Source organism: Falco punctatus (genome assembly GCF_963210335.1).
Source record: "Falco punctatus genome assembly, chromosome: 2".
Classification (NCBI taxonomy): Eukaryota; Metazoa; Chordata; class Aves; order Falconiformes; family Falconidae; genus Falco; species Falco punctatus.
The window spans coordinates 24,828,377-24,848,982 of NC_137581.1; the positions used below are offsets into that span (position 1 = coordinate 24,828,377).

At 36.6% G+C, this 20,606-nt stretch overlaps 1 protein-coding gene across 6 annotated transcripts in view; it reads left to right on the forward strand.

Annotated features, from left to right (window-relative positions):
- The window catches only part of FRY (FRY microtubule binding protein), a 217,527-nt gene that overhangs the window by 126,789 nt on the left and 70,132 nt on the right, over positions 1 to 20,606 (forward strand). For all 6 annotated transcript variants that reach the window (XM_080377495.1, XM_080377492.1, XM_080377493.1 and 3 more), the window contains exons 18-31: positions 2,179 to 2,434; positions 3,530 to 3,712; positions 4,602 to 4,688; positions 6,426 to 6,685; positions 7,007 to 7,196; positions 7,932 to 8,056; positions 8,222 to 8,279; positions 11,583 to 11,674; positions 11,906 to 12,078; positions 14,016 to 14,176; positions 15,070 to 15,180; positions 17,260 to 17,414; positions 19,480 to 19,579; positions 19,893 to 20,064. In XM_080377495.1, the coding sequence (XP_080233621.1) occupies positions 2,179 to 2,434; positions 3,530 to 3,712; positions 4,602 to 4,688; positions 6,426 to 6,685; positions 7,007 to 7,196; positions 7,932 to 8,056; positions 8,222 to 8,279; positions 11,583 to 11,674; positions 11,906 to 12,078; positions 14,016 to 14,176; positions 15,070 to 15,180; positions 17,260 to 17,414; positions 19,480 to 19,579; positions 19,893 to 20,064 (2,123 nt within the window). The remainder of the gene's footprint in view (positions 1 to 2,178; positions 2,435 to 3,529; positions 3,713 to 4,601; positions 4,689 to 6,425; positions 6,686 to 7,006; positions 7,197 to 7,931; positions 8,057 to 8,221; positions 8,280 to 11,582; positions 11,675 to 11,905; positions 12,079 to 14,015; positions 14,177 to 15,069; positions 15,181 to 17,259; positions 17,415 to 19,479; positions 19,580 to 19,892; positions 20,065 to 20,606) is intronic.

Sequence of the window (20,606 nt, forward strand, 5' to 3'; positions counted from 1 at the left end):
GAAGTCCTAGCATCCAAAAAAATACAGCTTCAGAGAAGAAAGTAATAAACTGCTTAAGGAATTAATACCTGGCCTAATCTTAATGTAAGTCTCCAGGCTACCCCAGTACCAGAGCTGCTTCTACATTCTTGATACTGTCCCATATTTATTTGGGTTCAGATTGACTATTCCCAGTTATGAAGAAGTAGTCCCAGGAGGTGTGTCTTTGCTGTTGTAGAGAACACGACTGTGTCTTTTCTGGGTCAAAGACTAAAACCAACACAAGGATAAAAAATGTTGAAGAGTTGAGGTTTCTGTTCCTCCCTGTTCTTTAAAAAAAAAAAGTGATAAACTGTTCTGCCAGGGATTTGTGTGGGGCTGTGTTTTTGGGATGGAAAGCTGTTAAATATTTTCTTCTCACTAAAGATAAAATAATGTCTTTGGGTTAATGGGTTCTTTTATTCACGGTTTGGTTTGAATTTTTCATCCTCACAACAGATGTGTCTTTTGGCAGTTTCCAGGAGTCTAACTCAGCAGCTAGACTTTCTTCCAGGACAGCTGTACTCAAATTATAAGCCATAAAGCAGATGTCAAGTATATACTGTACCTTTTGCCCTTTCACTGCCCGGTGAAACCATTCATTACAAATTCCCAAGTAGGTCTTAAATTTAATTGACTCAAGTGCAAACAAGCAAACTAACACTGACTTAATGTTACTCCTCAAGCTACCTGTCATATAGTGGTAATACATAGATGCATTCCTATGCTCAGTTTTAATTTCATCTCATTTAATAATGCCTTATGCAGTAACTTGGACTTAGAGATGTATGTCTTTTGTATCCTTTTTTCCATTATTACTTTTTTGTCATTGTGGAAGTCATTTCATGGATGACTTAATCATAGTCTCAGGGGTTTTGCTTGTTTTTCTGGTTTTGGGATTCCAAAGAGGAGACAGAAATAGTCCTTTCTTAGCACAACAAAACTGTGTTTCCAAATTTATATATAAAGTCACGTGGTTATTGAAGTGTAACAATTATTTTTGGGATCATATTCACCGGGGTGAAGTTTCATGGCAGTTGCTTTCCTTTGACTTGAATTAAATGTTCCCTGCCTCACAGTTAGGCAGCTATAATGAACTGAATGTGTTACGAACCACATCTCATCATACACTTCCAACTGAATGGAATTTGCTTCCACTCCATTTGGCTGTTTTGTTTTTTTTTCTCCTTGCTTCCCGTCCATTTCTTTATAGTGCATCCTGTTTTCAACTGTGTAGATTAAATGTAGATAAAATACTTTGAAAATGAGTTCTAACACACTACAGAAAATTACAGTCTCATGGGTAATTAAAATAAAATACATCATAAAGGCAATAAACCAGAAATTGCAGAACACACTGATCTGAGTATTCTGCCAAGCTACCAACAGAGGTTTGATGCTTTTTGTTTGAAAAAAATGTATAAAGGATTTCTATGTTGGAAAGAGCTTCAACATGATGCAAATACAGAAGAAATAAAATTTGAAAATGGGATCTAAAATTGCACCATCATTCAGAAGGACTTTGGGGATGTCCGATGTGTTTTAAAAGTATAGAAATCCTGAGGTTGTTTTTCCCATTTCCCTATCCTAAGTTGTTTAAAACATAAAGCAGTTTTTTTTAATTCAAGTGCATCTTTTTATTTCTTTTGAAGATTTGCTTTCAATAATTATAATTAGCTTCTTGGCTAAAGATCCATTTTAACTGTTAGGCAGCTGAGGTGTTGTGATACTTTTAGCTTTGTATTGAAAGTAAACAAATAAATATATAAATTATGAAATTATGTCTTAACTTGTAAGCCTTTTTTATCATAACTAAATAGAAGTTGTTTTATAAGTGAGTAAATCAAAAGTATACTTGGTTCAGGGAGAGGGCAAAGTTGCCAAATTATGTGCTTTAAGATACTACTTTTTAGGAGTGCAACAAAGACTTCTTCTGGATCCAGGAATATGTTCAGGCACTATTGTAGCAAGAATTACAGTGTAAAACCAGGTTAAGGATGTTAACAGTGGTCAGTAACAATGAAATCATGGTGGTATCATTAAAATTTATGTTGTCATTGGGAGTTTTCTGTCAGTGTTAAGTTCCCAACAAATATATGCTCCTTACCCCAGTAAACATTCCTTAGATTTGTATTACCTGACATTTACTTTTGCTTACAGGCTGTCTATCCATATGGATGATGAACTTCGACACATTGCACAGAATTCTCTTCAGGGTCTACTTGTTGACTTTGTTGACTGGCGGGAGGATGTACTCTTTGGTTTTACTAATTTTCTGCTACGTGAAGTGAATGATATGCATCATACCCTTCTTGATACTTCACTGAAGTTGCTGCTGCAGTTGCTTACACAGTGGAAGCTTGTAATACACACTCCAGGAAAAGCTTCTGAACAGGCAAAAACCAGATCTGCAGAGGTATGAAATCAAGAGATCTGTGTTCTAACATTTATAGTAATTGAAGGCAGAAATTAAATTCCTTGGTATTGCTGTGGTTTATGTGTTTTGTGCTTACTCACCTGAGAAGAATTCACTATGTAAGATTTTTCAAGGTAATTAGTTCAGGTGTCTTTTGAGGACAGCTATGTCCTTGTGTAATACAGCAGATGTTATTGTTGAGCAACATAGGAGAATGCATGTCAAACTGAAATACGCACATCAACAAAAGCACATAAAGTGAAATATGTGTATGTAGATGTGGCAGCAGGACATTTTCCCAGGACTGAAACTGCTCGGTAATGCTAGTAGGAATGCTGAGAAGGGTGAAGTGAGTCTTCCCTTCCCATAGCCATTTCATTTGGTTGATTCAAAAACATCAAAGAACCCAACTGTTTCTACAGCCTGCAGTCTCCATGTGTTACAAACGTTCCTGGGAACTAAACAGCTTTGCTCCTGCTTGTCCCGCCTGCACTGCCCCACAGGTATTTTCATTGTGAGAGATGATTTTCAGGCTTCTTATCTCCTAACCCAGCCATATCAGAAATTTTTTCCTTTGGGCAATCACAATGTCTGCTTTGCATCACCTTTTATATAGGTAATAATAGTATTACAAAAAATGTAGAAAAGATAAATCCTCACATACTTTTCAGTAAATACTTTTACACGTTACTGGTGGGGTCAGGCTCTAGAGGCCACCTACCTAAGGTGTTTCCTGCTATAGGATCAAAGAAAGACCTGAGGACCTGCTATCGGGAGTCAAAAAAAGTGTAGTCTTCACAGTCTGACTTAGCCATTCATCCTTTTAGTGGAGGATGGAACAAAGCAAGTAGTTGAATTGCAGATTAGAGAGAGGGGTTTGGCCAAAAGACTTCGCTCATATATTGGTTTTGTGAAACAAGATAATGTAAAGCAACGAAACTTGGTTGGTTGAGGGAACACTGTCAGTCCTTCCTCAGCATTTACATGGCCTTTGCATTTTGTTTCTTTATATGTCCTAGTTAAATAGAATATTTTTTGGAAACCTGGTTTTCAGACACCATGACTCCATTTTTCCCCCTTTGCACTGTTCTACAGTTGATACCAAACGGATCCAGCCACCGGATACAGTCTGAAAGAAGCCCGTATTCTAATGTACTACATGCAGTTGAAGGATTTGCTCTGGTTCTGCTGTGTAGTTTCCAGGTTGCTACACGTAAACTAGCTGTTTTAATCCTCAGAGAGATCCGTGCTTTATTCCTGGCCCTTGGCCAGGCAGAGGTATGATTTTCCTTTTCTGGAACTTTGAATTAACATTTTCCACAGGTAAAGCTCAAAATTGCTGTTACAGTTGCTTTTAACATAATTGCAACAGTGTAGCAGGTGCGCACTTAAGTTTATAGAAAAACATTTAGTCTGAGCTTACCAATTCTATTTGCTTTAACACTGCAAATCTTTCTGTGTACTCAACAATGTAACATTAGTAGTGTGTGCCCTGAATGGAATTTAAAGGGAAACCTGTACAACGCGTTACTATTTTCTCTTGGCATGGTGTGACTGTAAAAGCCACTGTAAAACCTTTTTTTTACTGCATAAATCATTTCTGTATTGTCAGGATTATAAATTTGTATTGGAAATGAAATTCATTCCTGTAGCATACCATTTTGTAAAAAAACACAGCACAAGACACATTTAAGATTATTCACATACATTTTCCTTGTATAGTAAAGACCTCTAAGTCTTTTTATGGATATAGAAATATGGAGAATCATGTTGTGTGTTGGCAGTCACAGCTCAGTGAACCATCTGAATGCCCAAGAACACAAATATGTGTGTTCATGGCAAAGGAATGCTTCAATAAACAGTAAGCTAATTTTTCAGTCTCTAGATACCAGCTATCCAAAGTCATTTGGGATTTTCTGGTATATGCTTTTGTTTGGTAAGCAGTAAGCTGTAGCCACAAATTAACTTAACTTCAAACCACAGCCTGAGCTTGGTTCTGAGATTAATATAAAAAAGATAAAATGCACCCATTGTCACCAATAAATTTTTTTAGCCATTTTAGATTCCTGTCATAATTTTGAGTGGTTCTGTTTCATGTGCCAGAAAAATAAGAAGAGAAGTAATTTTCTCAGGAGAGCAGTTAACCTGTGTTCTCTGTGTTATGCAGGATGATGACAGGCCTATGATTGATGTCATGGATCAGTTGAGTTCTTCTATTCTTGAAAGTTTTATTCATGTGGCTGTTTCAGATTCAGTAAGTATTACTTTACTGTTACTGCTAGCGCATGGACATAACAAATATCAGACATGCAATACTAAACATAAAGCTGCTAGAAATCAAAGAAATCATACAGCTTTAAGGCTCTAGCCATCTACCCAAGAGCTCCAAGGCTACACAATGTCCCAGACAATCTGTTCCATTAGAATAATCATACTATGGGTATAGAAAATAGTACATCCAGCAAAAAAAAAACCAACAAAATTTATAATCAAAACTACATAGATTCTTGACCTGTGACCTGCATCCGAAACAACTGTTGAGGAAGTCAGCACCGCCTAATGCTTGGGTGCTAGGAGGTCACTCACTGCTATCACCTGTTCCAAAAGGGAATAAGATTTAACTCCCTTGTGTGCCCAGAATTGGCTCTGTCTGCAAACCTAAGCCTAAGCTTTCAAGAAATTCACAGCTGGGATGAATCTTTGCTTTCACTCTCTTATGTGTCTGATGTGTCAAACTGCCATCAGAGGAAGCAGAGGTGTAGTAAGCATTTTGAACTAAAAGGTATCAGCAGACGAACTGATACGTAGGGCAACTTGTTTTGCACACTCTCTTAGAGTTTAGTGCCCTTGTCCAGAGAGCAGAAACTGTCAGTTTGGGGCACTTTTCAGCCTGGTTAAGTTTAAAGCAGCAGTTGGTCCTTGCCACATGTGTGCCATAGGAAGGGGACATCAAACTGATGATGAAGTTGGGCCACGGTGCAGGTGCAAACAGGAACATTGAGGGATCAGAAACTGAACAAGAAAGAAACATTCTGACTCTATAACCCAGGAATTGGGAAATTCAGCTGAAGTAACAGCACCGGGGTTTGGGTGTTGCAGTTTCTATAGGCAAAGGTTTGGTTTTTGTGCTTTAATTCTATGCATTTATAATAGAGCAAAGCAGATGTGTTGCCTGTGTACCTCGTTTCTGACAAGCGCAGTAAGGAGTGTTAATATAGTAATTACTTTTGCAACGGTGGATGCAGGATGCAGATAACTGTTACATCACATTTGAGGTCTGATAAGTGAATAAGGGTGCCAAAATAGATGTCTTAGAAGTTTTCACAAAAATGCTTTCTTAAGGCAAAATGCAGTAGAGAAATTGTTTGCTGATAGGAGAACCCTACTTGCCACTGAAAGTAGTAGGATTTAAAGTGGATTAAAACTGCTTAAGTGCTTGCTTCAAGCTTTTAATTCCCTACACCCATATTCAAATGCCCTGTTGAATTCTGAAGAATATTTAGTAAAGCATTGGTATTTATCATAATGTCATAGCATATAGAAGTCTTAATCACATGCTAAGGCTCTGACCGGCTGTTCAGACAATGAACCTAAGGGCAGCTTATACCTATTACTGTCTGCAGTGTCATACAAGGGACAGTGAATGGGTGCAGGCAGCAAGGAGAAAAGAAATTAACAATGAGACTGTATTGGTCAGCATGATCATTAGTTATCATAGAGTTTAAGGGCAATTTATTTTGCCTGTCACAGCAAATATGAGCTTTAAGGAAGAACCAGAGGGGAAATAATGAGGTAGCTCTTATGAGCATTTGTAAAAAGCTCCTCCTGAGTGAAAAGTCAATGCAATGGGAAGCATAAAAGCGTTGGTCTAAAAAATCCAACAAAAGTTGGCCGTTGAGCTTGAAAATAAAGACAAGTACTGAGGGGGAACGGGGAACACAGCAGGGAATAAGTGATAGTCACTCTGATTTTTTGTCTTTTCTCTCTGTAGACAACAATCCCATTAACACACAGCGTGGATTTACAGTGGCTGGTGGAGTGGAATGCTGTGCTAGTAAATAGCCATTATGATGTGAAAAGTCCTTCCCATGTCTGGATATTTGCACAGTCTGTTAAAGATCCGTGGGTTCTCTGCCTCTTCAGTTTTCTTAGGCAGGAGAATTTACCAAAACATTGTCCTACAGCTCTCAGCTATGCTTGGCCGTATGCTTTCACAAGGCTACAGCTGATAATGCCTCTTGTGGATCCAAAGTAAGTGGCGGTCTACATTTAACTTTCATTTCTAGGGGTTATGTGATTTTAATACAAGCTTTTTTTAGTCTCATGTTTCATTATCAGTCTGTAAGTCCTGCAGGGTGCTACCCAGACATTCAGTTTTGAGTTTCATAACTGCAGCTTGTAAGGTGGAAAACTCTAGTTTTCTACCTTTTATTTTTCCCATGTATCGTGTCATGTCGAATTGCAGCTGGTGGATACATAGCATGTTTTATTCCCTTCTACAGTGTTGTGAAATAGTGGGTAATTAAGACTGGGAAATAATTTTAATAATTTTAATTTAATTTTGAATTCTAGTATTCCTGTTAATGCAAAGAAAACAAGTACAGCAAGCAGTGGAGACAACTATGTTACTTTGTGGAGAAACTATCTTATTCTCTGTTTTGGAGTAGCAAAGCCCAGTATTATGAGCCCAGGACACTTGCGTGCTTCAACACCAGAGATCATGGCAACCACTCCTGATGGAACAGTGAACTATGATAATAAGGTGATGCATCCTGATTCAAACAAATTATTAATTTAGGAGAGTTTTAAACTGCATTGGCATGCAAAATCACATCCTGATGAAAGTTAGAGGAATGTTTTGATATACACAAACTGCTTAAGGCACATGATTAACAATTAAAACATCTGTATAATCTTTATTTACATGATTTCTCAATAAATATTTGGCAAAAGCCATGGTATTTTCAAATATTACTTTTTTTTTGCATTCTGGGTGATGTATATTCAAAATATATAAGTTCTGGACATATGTGTTGAATTTAAATATAGTTATCATCCCCTTCCTTGCCTTGTAAAACACTCCACTTTGTAAATTTATGACATTATTAAGCAGTAAGGCAGATTTCTGAATAAACATTGTATATCTGTCAGACATGAAGGAATATTACATGAAGTACAGTTTCAAGTAGTAGCAACTGGAGAGGAGCAGAAGTTCCATTAATGGAACATCAGACTAAGTAGATTATAATAATCTGAATGGAAGCAAAGAGATTTCTCAGATACATTGATTTGTTAGGCCTTATTGAGACGATTTTGATATAGCCGACATCCAGTTGTACTGGGGTATTGATATCCATAATTGATATCCAAAATTATTTCAGCACATTTTGAAAATACAGATTGATTCTTGGACAATGTTTTTTGTAAAAAGAAATGTATTTACTTAATGTTGATATTTCTGACAATTAAATGTCAATAATTTCTTCATATATTTTAGGCTATTGGAACTCCATCTGTGGGAGTCTTACTGAAGCAGCTAGTGCCTTTGATGAGACTTGAAAGTATAGAAATAACAGAATCACTTGTATTAGGATTTGGAAGAACAAATTCCCTTGTTTTCAGGTATTTTCAATCACTTACCTGTAATCCAAATGCATTATTTCTGTTGTAATTTAAATATTTTCATTTGCAGTTTAGACATTTGGGGGTTAGGTATTGAATAAAATATTTATGCTTTTTGGAGAAGACTAGGTTTTGTTTACAAAGATTTTTTTTTTTTTAATTTAGGGAATTAGTTGAAGAACTTCACCCACTAATGAAAGAAGCCCTAGAAAGAAGACCAGAGGTTAGTTGCAGAAGTTAAATGTACTAGTTTGTTTAAATTGGAAATTTTATTTATAAGTAGTAATTCTGTCTCTTTGAAATACAAAGGCATTCTTTTATACTAGGTAAGAAGTTAAGGTCTGTGTGCAACAAGAATTTTAGTAATTGTGTATAACACAAAATAATTCTATTAAAACCATGTTTAATTTAAATTCTATCAGTGATAAAAAATGTGCAATATAGAAATCCATTCTGAGAAAAATTTCCAGTCAAATATGGAACTCAGATATATTGGAAATCCACTTTCAATATCTGAAAAACTTAACTTGTAACACAGCTGGACTATAAGCATATTTTGCGGCAGTGTTCAGATGTGCTTTTTATTTGCAGCATAGTCAGGGTCATCTATTTCAGCTTCACCTGACTACATTTTTCCTTTCTCAATACAACAGGTTAACTGACAAATTCGTCAGTGTTTTTTTTTTCACCTTCCTTACAGTACTCTCTTTTGTTGTAATAGAAAGTATCCCAACAAAGGATTCTTCCCATCTTCCAAGGGAGGATGAACTTAGTTATGTGTCATTCTTGACAGATACTGTCTAAACCGTTCTTAAAAATCCCTGGTGATAGACTCTGTAGCCTCAGTAAGCAGTCTAGTCACAGGATGTGTCTATGCAGCTTAATAGGGAAGCTGTGGGGAGAGCTTCAGTATCGGATGAGATTTGCCATTCTGCTCAGTTTTCCCTCCCTGGCTCATTTTTGACTGTTCCAGCTGGCTCCAACACAGAAATCTGAGATGGCTCTGGAGGTAGCTTACTCCCAGGAGCAAGCCCCAGAAGGCACCAAGCCACCAGACACAGTCCTCCAAATACACCAGCTGCTTTTGCTCCTATACCTTCCCCTCATCCCCTACCTCCCTGTGTGCCGCAGCCTACAGGCGAAGTTGCAAAATCCCTGCTGTGGCTGCAGCACAGCCCTCAGGTTAGAGCATGCACTTTGTGATAAGGGAACACATGGTGATTATGCCTTGGGCCAGAGAAGCATTGCAGGAGTCCCATTAGGCAACACAGACATAGCCAGCCTTCTTGAGGTCTTCTGGAGCAGTGTGAATACGAGGCAGGCTGTGCTACTTGACCACAAGCAGTCCCTGTCTCTGTTTACCAGTGTAGACTCGGCCATTGTGTCCATGCAGCTCTGCTGAGAAATCTGCGCAGCTGTGTATAGAAAGCGATGTTGCTGCATTAATACTGTCCTCTTCCCAGGCTACTTTGCCTGGTTCTCAAGCAATTTCAACTTGTGTGTTCACTACTCTGTTTTCCACAGCAATTTCAATAAAGTATAATCACGGTGACCTGGCAAGCTGTCCTCATCTGCCAAGTCATGTAGTCTTTGGCGCAGAAGACACACCAAGAGTGGTGGTCAGGAGGAAGTAAATCATTAATAAGCGGACAGAGCTTATTAATCAGCTATGCCTGATATATAGAAATAAATAAAAATTAATTCACTTGGCGGGTGCTTCGTTCATGTTAGGTTTTATGTGGACAATTCTTAATAATTCTGTGTCTGACAATCATTCTCTGCCATTTCCACTCTGTATGGCTTCACATCTCAATTCACTTGTGTGCATTCCATCCCTATGAAGTCAGTGATTTGAAGGTCACTTGTTTTGATACTGGACAGAAGTGGATTAATACTCATTAGTGCAGCCACTTGCCTCTGCATTTCTGCCTGTGCACCACTGAAGACAACTTAGACTTGAAAGGCCTTTTCTGGAGACATACATATCCAGTCTACCCTCAGGAAAGGAATTATGAGAATGCTGGGGTTTACAGTGTGCTGTAAGAGCAAATTCAGCACGTGGAAATGTCAGTAGAGCAATATGAGAACAAGAGTCTGCAATGTTAATTCCTGCATTGCTCCTGATGTGAAGAGCTGGGCCACCTTCCTGCAATCAGTGCCACCAGTAAGCCCGGGCATGACTGTACGCGTCATGTAGCTGTAGGAAACATGGCAGACCTCCATGACAGCAGGCAGGTATCCAACACGTCAGGAATAACATACTTGAACTGACATATGCTATGACTAGAAAGAATTACCAGCACGGCCAAGAACTGCAAGGATAAACCAAAATGGACATTACACGAGATCTGCCATGTGGGCACTGGCACTGGGCTTGCCAGATTGCCTCTGACTCTGTTGCAGGAGGCAGCTGTGCCTGTTAAATACTGTGTTACAATAAAACTGCTTTTTTCTCTGTGTGTGCTTCCTGGAACCTTTAAGGTGTAAAGGGAGAAAAACAGGGCTCTGAGTAGGACAAGTGAAATGTCATAATGATTTTAATAAAACCTTTGCTAGGATGCTGCAGACTGCCAGTTCTGGGTCAGAATACCAGGGAAAGTATCATTTTCTTCTCCCACACATCTGCTGCTGGCCATTGGCAGAGCCATTGTACTGGAAGAGATAGGCCTTTGATCTGATGCAGTATTGCCATTCTTACATTCTAAAGAGGAAAATCTGAGCTTTCTCTGAGCTTTTCTTGTTCTGGCAGCAAATTTCTTTGAGTGCAATAGCAGCTTTTTGTCCTTCTCACATTTTTTTTCTTAGTGGAGATGCAGGATACAAACAAGTCAGTTTAGCCCTTCCCTTCAGCAAAGAGCAGGCCTTGTTGCATTCACATCTTTCAAGGCAAGATAGAAGACAGAAAGGACAGCTTTCTGGAAGACAATGCGGTACGATGAACCAGCTAACAACAATGCAGTCTCCTGTTCTATGGGGAGAGTTTGTTGACTGTGTGTACAACACATCTAAGAGTGTATTAGAGAGGTGTCTGCTAGGAGCTTAGTTCAATATGGGTGATCATGTAGCTGCATCATTACCAAGTTCAGGAGTGGCTGATCACTAAAATATTTTCCTGGGTTCTGGATATCTCTTCTATGTTTACAGTTCTTCCAGCGTACAAGCTAGATGGTGTTAAGCTAACGTGAATGTCCCTGCTACCTGAAGATAGCAGGTTTTTGGTACAGGAACCTTGAGTATTAATTAACTTTTATCCAGTATTTCATTATTTCATTTCCATACTTTCAGTGAGGACCTAGGTAGCTGCTAACAGTTTGTTTGCAATAGTTACAAAGACAAAAGTTTGATCATATTTAGTTCTGTGTTGATATATAAATGAAATATCCAAAAGCAGTTAAGTTCCTTCATGAAGAAAATGCTTGAACTGGAATTCTCAAATCTCAGTTACTGTACTGACATTTCTGCAGTTACTAGTTTTTAATGTATGTGCCTCTGCATATTAAAAAATGGGGTTTTTTTAAATTCCAAGAACAAAAAACGTCGAGAACGCCGAGATCTACTGAGACTGCAGTTACTGCGAATTTTTGAACTACTTGCCGATGCTGGTGTTATAAGTGACAGGTAGGACTATCACTCATCATAAATACTGATCTTCAAATGAAATAATTTTCAGTGTTTAGAACACTTGAGTTTATGTGTTCTTTGAAGAAGTTATGTTCTTTGAAGAAGTTATGTTCTTTGAGGAATTGCGTAATCTATCAGATATGGAGAGATTTTTATGCATTTCTTTAGAAAGCTGCAGTATAACTACACTGGTACTCTACATTAATGTACAACTTTCCTTTATGCTAGTACAAATGGAGCCTTAGAAAGAGATACGTTAGCCCTCGGAGCCTTGTTCTTAGAGTACGTTGATCTGACTCGCATGCTTCTGGAGGCTGAAAATGATAAAGAAGTTGAAATCCTTAAGGACATGAGAGCACATTTCAGTGCAATGATTGCCAATTTGATTCAGTGTGTTCCAGGTATGGTGCTAAATTATCTCAACATACTGTGAATTTTCATTTAATATATGTACTGGAAAAGTAATTCTTTTTTTCTGTGTTTTTTCTTCGCTGCTTGTGAATTATCGTATTACAAATATAGAGGGGAGTATGGATAAAAATATTTTCAAAACTCTATTAAGAATCAAATAAAAAAAAAGTAAAGCTTGATGAAGCTTGTGATATTCGTATATAATAATCACCTCTTTAAAAGCCCAGCAAGGAAGTTGTTTGTGACTTCTAGGGGCTCCAGATTTCTTTCACATAAGGCCTCATTTTCTTCCCTTTGACTTCATTGCTAGACTTTTCATAAACTCAGACAGGCCTTGAAGAATATAGGTGGGTGCAGAAAAATGTACAATTTTAAATGTAGTTGAAAACCTGCCCAAGATACTGAGACAGTATCCTATGTTACCAGACTCCAGTTGCATAGCAAAGATTTCTTCAACTGATTTCATGCTTTTTATGTATTGCAAGATCATTTCATAAATGTAAAGTAATTCCGTTAGCAAAAAATTATATAAAAGTCTGCTTTAATGGCTTCAATGTAATTACTGGAAGATAAGGTCTGGAGCTTACTCAGTCTGTGTAAATCTGCTATCTCCAGATAATTTATGATAGGACACAGCAGCAGTCATAGCAACAAATACAAAGGAACTCAAACGGGTAAAATAAGGGAATAAAATGTGCAAATGCTTTCATGTAAGTTTCCAGTGTGCAAGTTTTGTCAAAGTTGTATAGTTGCTTTCAGCTATAACATACTTGAGAATTATATAATAGTTGAACAAAACAAGGAAAAAATGGCATCCCTGCTATTCTCATTTTAGACAGTAAAAAAATCCCTTTGAACTGAGTGTTGTCAAGTTGTTAGCTGCTGTTAACAAAATACTGAAATTCTTTCCTTTATTCCTCTTCTAAATAATGCTTATTAACAACACAGAATTTTCCTTGCCATGCATATTTACAAAGGCCTTCCTCTGCATTCATTCTCCTGTTCTACAAGGCACATGACCAATGACTGCGTGTTGTATTAATTTTCTGCAATGAAACAGCCCTGTCTTGTGTTTTGAGAGAATACAAATAATAACCGATGCATTTCAGTTATTCATAGATGTATTTTCTGCTGTCAGCTTTAAAATATATCAATGACTAACAAAGTCGTAACATTTAAAGCCTAGCAAACAAATGTTTATCATGTCAGCATCTATCATCTTTAGCCACTGTTCATATTGATTTGTGTTAGTATTGTCTAGTTAGACTTTGTTGTCTTCCAGCACAGTTTCTAGATGAAAAATAATTGGCCAGTAGCAGTTTCTCAGTCTCTTTAGTAAATGTAGTACCACTTCTGCCATCATATTTTGCTTAGGGGAAGTAAAACTATTGTTTAAAAGATTTCTCTTTATATCTCCACGTGGTTAAGTATTCAAAGATATTTTCATGTGCTTGGGTGATTTATCTGTTCAGAAAACACACCACATCTTGTCATAAATAAACAGACACCAAGTTTCTTTCATTTCTTGTCCCTACCTATTACTGTATTAGAATAAGACTTATGTATTGTTTAAACTTGCATTTAAAGGACTGGAAAATACAATTAAATATTTGCCACTAAAGGAGTGCAAGAAGCATTGAAAAGCCTGATTCTATAATTAGTTTCTTGCATGCTGTTTCTAAAGTCAGATGTACATGTTTGTATAACTACACATTAATTCAGAACTGGAAGTTCTTAGGAATAGGAGGCATCTTACTCACTTCGTTAGATTTTTAAAAGGAGCTGAGATACTTTAGAGTAAGTGTATATTGAACATTTAAGAAAACCTCACTTTTTGTAGAAATTTGAAATTTGTGTCATCATCTCTGCTACATGAACATATGTTTAACTTAACATATCACAATTATTTCTATTTCTGTTCACTTAGTTCACCACAGGAGATTTCTCTTCCCTCAGCAGAGTTTGAGGCATCACCTGTTCATCTTATTCAGCCAGTGGGCAGGACCTTTCAGTATTATGTTCACACCCCTCGACCGTTACAGTGATAGAAATCATCAAATTACAAGATACCAGTATTGTGCATTAAAGGTATTAAAGTTCCACTGTCAAAATCAGTAATAGCAATTGTCTAGTCAAAATACAAGTAATTGCGGGGTTTCTTTCCTTTTATTTCACCCAAGTTTGAATTGGCATACTTGATGCAAACTTGTATGCTCATATGTATATGTACAGTGGTATCATAGAATATAACAGTATGAGCCACTGAAAATAGCAGTTTTCACTTAGCAGACACTTTCCAAGGCTAATTACTTTCAAAACCAGAATGCATCTTAAAATTTTACTTTTCTTCATTGACATTTCTTCATTAACAGGTTGTTGAACTCAGTGAGAGGATCTTGGGCTTTAAAATTAAGCACAGTACCAATTCAGTATCACATGCACATCTCAGGACTCTCTCCCACACTTGCCTGGAGACATGCTCAATAATAATAACATACTTTTGCAACAAAATCAGTTGCAACTCCCCCAGATAAGTAAGCTGGGAAAATAATAGCTTATGGATGTGTGCGCGTGTGTGTATGTATATATATAAAAAATACATTTATAAAAAAGCTGCTTTACTTAATGTGAAGTTTTAATCTTTGCAGAAAGGTACTGTTGAAACATCTGTGTATTTTAATTGTTCTTGTAGCTTGATTTGTGAAGACTGGGTAAAATAAAATGTAACTTGAAGAGTGGGGAAGCTGGGCGAGAGTATCCTTCCAGAATGCTTAAACTGGGCATTATCTTGCATCCAGTAACATCTATAGCAACATAATTACTGAATTCTAGCAAAAAATGCTGTTAACTTTTTTCACCATAGTTCCCTCAAAAAGAAAAACCAAAGTGGCAGTCCTGTTAGCCTGGATCTGGGATCAAATCATTCTGAAAGGTTAATTCATGCCACTTTTTTGTGTAACTGAAGTTGTTTGTGTTTTTAGGCCATGTCAGCTGTGCTCTGCTGTGGACCTGTGTTTGATAATGTTGGTCTTTCCCCTGATGGATATCTTTACAAATGGCTTGATAACATTCTGGCTTGTCAAGATTTACGTGTAAGTACTCACCAAAAATATGAATATTATGAATATATGAATATATGAAAAAATATGAATAATCTTAATCTCTGTACCGGATGAGTGAAGAGTATGTGACTGTAAGAACTCGGACTGAATGCGTTCTATTTTGAGCAGGAAACAATAGCTTTATGCAAGGTTCTAATACAAAAGTGTAATTAATTTTAAAGGATTTAAACAGTAAAAGAATTGCTATTCCTGAAAATATGTTGTAGGTAAATAATAAGATAAAAGAATTGCCTTATGGCTCCATGTTGCTTGCAACAGAAGTTTAGGCTTTTCATCTGCTGATAAAGGTTAAAGATGTCACGATCTCAAAATTATTTTTATTTCTATTTGGTGTACTTCCATCCACCTGCTTCAAATTTCTGTGGAATAAAAATGTGTAATCCCTTCCTGCATGGTAACATAGATGCTTGTGAAACAAATCTGAGTGAAAGTGAGTGGGTAGACCTTCTAAAGTCAAGAGGATAGGATAAATGATTCAGGAGAGGAAAGAGAATTTCTTTTCTTTTTAAAAAATATATAATAGATTATTCTTGCAACTTTCTCTTCTGTTTCTGTGAAGATGGGTTTGGACTTTGTAACTACCCAGTCATAAATACATTTCTGTATTTATAGCTGATTGGACTATCTCTTTGATTAAGAGTAGATTGGTGGGTTACACAAAGAGATGGAGAGAGCAAGCAGTGATCTTTCCCTATATGGTGTCTTGCATATTGACCTGCTGTTCTCCTGGGGGGAAAAAAAAAAAAAAAAAAAGATTCATACCAGCACAGGTGACTGTGATTGCTGAAAAAATGCAGACAGCAAATCCTACAGACTTGTGGAACAGCTAGAGTGTACGTGCTGTAGAAATGATAATTGGTTACAAAAGGAAAGGTTTGACAAAGTAGAAGAAAAGGGATAGCAACAGAGAACATCTTTTGGAAATTACGTAAGATCTTGGAATGCTGGTAGGGATTGAGCTATAAAGATAGGTGTAATTGATACGTATAATGGAAATTCTTATGGATGTGGGAAGGAAACAGACAGAACAAGAGAAATGAAAAGATAATACATCTCGTCCTGATATGTTTTCGTTATCAACAAATACTATATCACCATGCCTAATTGATCATTAGGTATATACCACTCATAAAGTAAGTGGGCACAAAAATTACCTTTTTTAATTTTTCCCCTTGAAATGCAAAATTTGGATATGATAGGTGAAATTTGTTTCCCCTAAGCTAATCACTATAATTCATGATTAATCATTGTAACGAAGGACTGTAACTAAATTTCATTGCCTATATAACTAGTTCAGATTTAGGTGAGGTGGATTCTACCTGGTCCTTTGACATTAAGTATCATTTACAGTCTTTACAAGTAGTTACCTACACTCAGTGACAGAATATTAATAGGCATTAGTGTTTGGTGTTCCAGTACTATCCTTTGCTGAAGGAACACTAAGGCACAGTCCAAGCCTTAGCTATAATGTATTTGTAGCAGTGGTGGTACCAGGATTAGAGTGATACAAGGTCTGTAGGGAGAGTTGTTAGATTGCTTGATGCAGGTGGATTAAATATACAAGTTTTCATGGCCCCAGGCTTGCAGAAGTTCTGTTTCTTTGTCTGCCATCTTTCTGTGTTAGTCAAAAGAAGGATACGTGAAAGTGTGTCACTTTATGAAACTTACATGAAGTAGGGAATAAGCATTTAACAAATAAGTTAATCATTGCCAGTGGAAGTTGCCTAAGAACACCTATCAAGTGTCCTAGATTTTCCAAATATTCTGCTTTTTTCTGTGCTTAATTTTGGAAACCTCCTTTGAAAATTTATTTCATTTATGTAATCTTTTTACATACACAATTTTCTTTCAAGTGTGAAGTATTGAAATTTGAGTCACATTTCAACTCTGCTATCCTTGAAGTAGATTTATGATAAATTTTCTGATTTCTTTTTACTTACTTTGAATACTCCATTCTCCCCTTGTTTTGCCTATGTCACTCTAAGAATTGCAGAGAATGAACATATCTGATCTCACCAATCATGTTTTGACTTGTATTTATTTGCTCAGGTTCACCAGCTTGGCTGTGAAGTTGTAGTCCTGTTGCTAGAACTGAATCCTGATCAAATCAATCTCTTCAACTGGGCTATAGATCGATGTTATACTGGATCATACCAGCTTGCCTCTGGATGTTTCAAAGCCATTGCAACTGTGTGTGGAAGCAGGTATTAATTAACCTATTAATCAACACTTTCAAATGTAAAGGAAACTGGGGGGTTCAGCTTGTGCTGTAAAGGATTGTTAGTCACACTCCTATGTTATATCCTCTCAAACCATTCCTGGGGACTGTATCACTTTATTTCCAAAATAAAAAAAAAAAGGCGAATCTGAAAATGAAGTGATGTGCTTGGTAGAAGATGCTCTTACTCTGAGTTTGAAATCTGTGGCATTTTAATACTGTTTTACTCAGGAAAATACAAAACAACCACAACACTAATTTGAACATAGGTCATAAATCTAGTTTCAAAAGATTTGGCATGATTTTTCATTTACTTTATAAAAGCAAAAATGTTTTAAATGTTATTGGCTTGAGAGTCATTATTTTGTTGTTTTTCTGAGTGGATTTCATTTGATTTGGTACCAGTTGCTTTCCTGTAGACTGGTAACATTGTTGCTGCTAGTGCTAAGTAAGCACAAGCTACATGAAGACACAAATACAAATACTGCTTTTGTGTCAGGCCTTCATGAAAATGTATCCTTTTTTTTTTTTTTGGTATTTTTTCAAGACAAAATTTATAGAGAATTTCAGTGGTAGTTTAAAATAAGATAATTTGCATCTAATTATAATAAAGTGAAAATTTCACTCTTGACAAAAAATGATTTGGCAAGACGTCTGATCAGCATAGTTCAACAGAGAAACACGGGATATAGCAAATCAAAACAGGTCAAGTATTTTAGAATTTATCTGTAAAAACATTTTGTTCTTACAGCAACAACTAGACTATACACTGCATTATACTGAGATTTTTTAAATATGGATGGAATTTTGTGTTTGCAAACTCAGTTATTTTAAGGGATTTTTTTAATGCACACAGAAACATATCAGGCTTTCAGCCAGTCTTTTTTCTGCTGATTGTGTTACCTGTGCCACTGTGTCCTAAAAATTAATCTTTCCCATACCTACAGTAGAAAGTGAGAGTCTGATCTGCATGATTTACTTTGGAGTGAAAGTCCAATTTCTATCAAGTTTGGGGGTTTTATTCAAATTTGAAAGCTGTTAACAGTTTTTCTCTACCATCTACCAACATGTATAGACAGGCCACTACTTAAACTGCTTGTAAAATGAGGAGTAATGTATGTCATTGCTGATGTCCGTCTTCCTACAAAGAAGCTACTTCCCTTACTTTTTTTTGTTACTATTATTTTCTAAATTTAGTGGAAGGACAAAGAGACAGGTGTAGAGGAAGGACTGCAGCTAGCATTTGGAATTACCAAGAACGTCCCATGCTGTGCTTGTGTTTGCTCTGTTTTTTAACACTAAGATGTCCAAATAGGTATTCTGCACCTATCCAGGAACACAGTAGCTCACATCTATAACAAGAAGTAGATGGTTCACAATTGAATCAGCTGCATTTACAAGTCATCAAGGAAAGTGGAAACTCATTTAGTGAAAATCTAAATATTGTGACATGAGAATTGCTTTTCTGGCAATATTTTCTTTAAGTTAACACTTTAATATGTTTATCCTTACAGTTAATATTGACTTTATAGATAGTGGACTTTTTGAAGTAGTTCTTCATGTTTACTCCTCAAAAACTGTTTTGATAGAACTGTTTAACATCTGGGAATGTTCATGTCAGAGATAGTGTCTTTTCTCCAACGGGACTGTTTTAATTGTAGCTCGGCTTAAGAACTATTTTGTCCCTGGAAATTTTCATGCTACCCATCTTCTCTTATGGGTGTTGGCCTGTTCTATAACAGTTTATGTTACAAATTAAAATGAATTGACAGTTACAGAGACAGGTATTGCGTTTCTCACTGTGGGTAACTCAGAGCATTCCTAAGCATTAGCCTAAGGTAATCAGAAATAATCCTTTCTTTCTTCCCATTCACCAGACTGCCCTTTGATCAAGCAGCATGTATTTGTAAAGGCTCCCTTTCATATTCTGGTGGTAGAACAGAGAAAAGAAAGATGGCATTCTCTTTAGACCATATTACAGAGTAAACCAGAGTGAATATAATCTGCATTCCTCACCAACATTCACAAAAATGTACTGTTTATTCTTCTAGGAACTATCCTTTTGATATAGTGACGCTTTTAAACTTGGTGCTGTTCAAGGCATCTGACACCAACAGAGAGATTTATGAAATTTCCATGCAACTTATGCAGGCATGTATCAGCTATGTTTTTTGTCCTCCTATCTTTGGGGGTTTTATGGGAACTTCTTATAAAGTACCGTTTATTTGCTTTCTAGTTTTGTTTTGAAAACAAACAACTAGTTTTATCTTGGCTATAAATTCTTACGGGAATATTTATAGAAAAATTAATGTAAAAATATTAGCTATGGTGTCTTTCAAGTTTGGAGAGCGTACTCTGAAGCATATAGATCATTTTCTGGTATCTAAACTTGAAACACTGACATTTCCTGAATTAATGAATTTTTATTGTCTCATTACTTCTGGCTTTTTTTTGTCTTTTATAGATCCTTGAATCAAAGCTTTTTGTTTATTCAAAAAAGGTAGCTGAGCAAAGACCAGGCAGTATCTTGTATGGTACACATGGTCCATTGCCACCTCTTTACAGTGTCTCACTTGCCCTGCTTTCATATGAACTAGCAAGGATGTATCCTGAACTTACGCTTCCACTTTTTTCAGGTACCTGTATCTGTTCGACTTATCAGCTTTACATTTTTATACAAATGGTAGACTGCTAAGACATTTCCACCTGTGAATAGCAATTCTGTTTATAAATTTAGCTTGACCTGGTTTCATTCTGGTTCAGGTCAAATCAGATTTAGAAATGCAATATATATTTCCTAGAGGTACTTACACAATGTACAGAATAGTTATTTAAAAACCCTGTTTGGGGAGACTGTGCCATTTGTGTCATCTTAGGGTAACTTTGAAATTACAAAGGCCCTGAATAAGTTAAAGTGACATTGGCAAACTCTACTGTAATAGATGATACTTGTGAGGATAGAATTCTTCATTTCATATAAACATGACTTTAACTTTGGGAAGATAGATTGCATCTGTCCAGTTTTACCAATGATTCAAAAGACTCTGAATGAGTGGTCTCTACCTTCTGTTATTTGCCCCATATGCAAGCCTTACTATCGATTTTATCAGAAATACATTTTGTCAGGGTTACTGAAAAAAAAATTGAAGAATCAGACCTGTAGGAGCACCATTCAGAA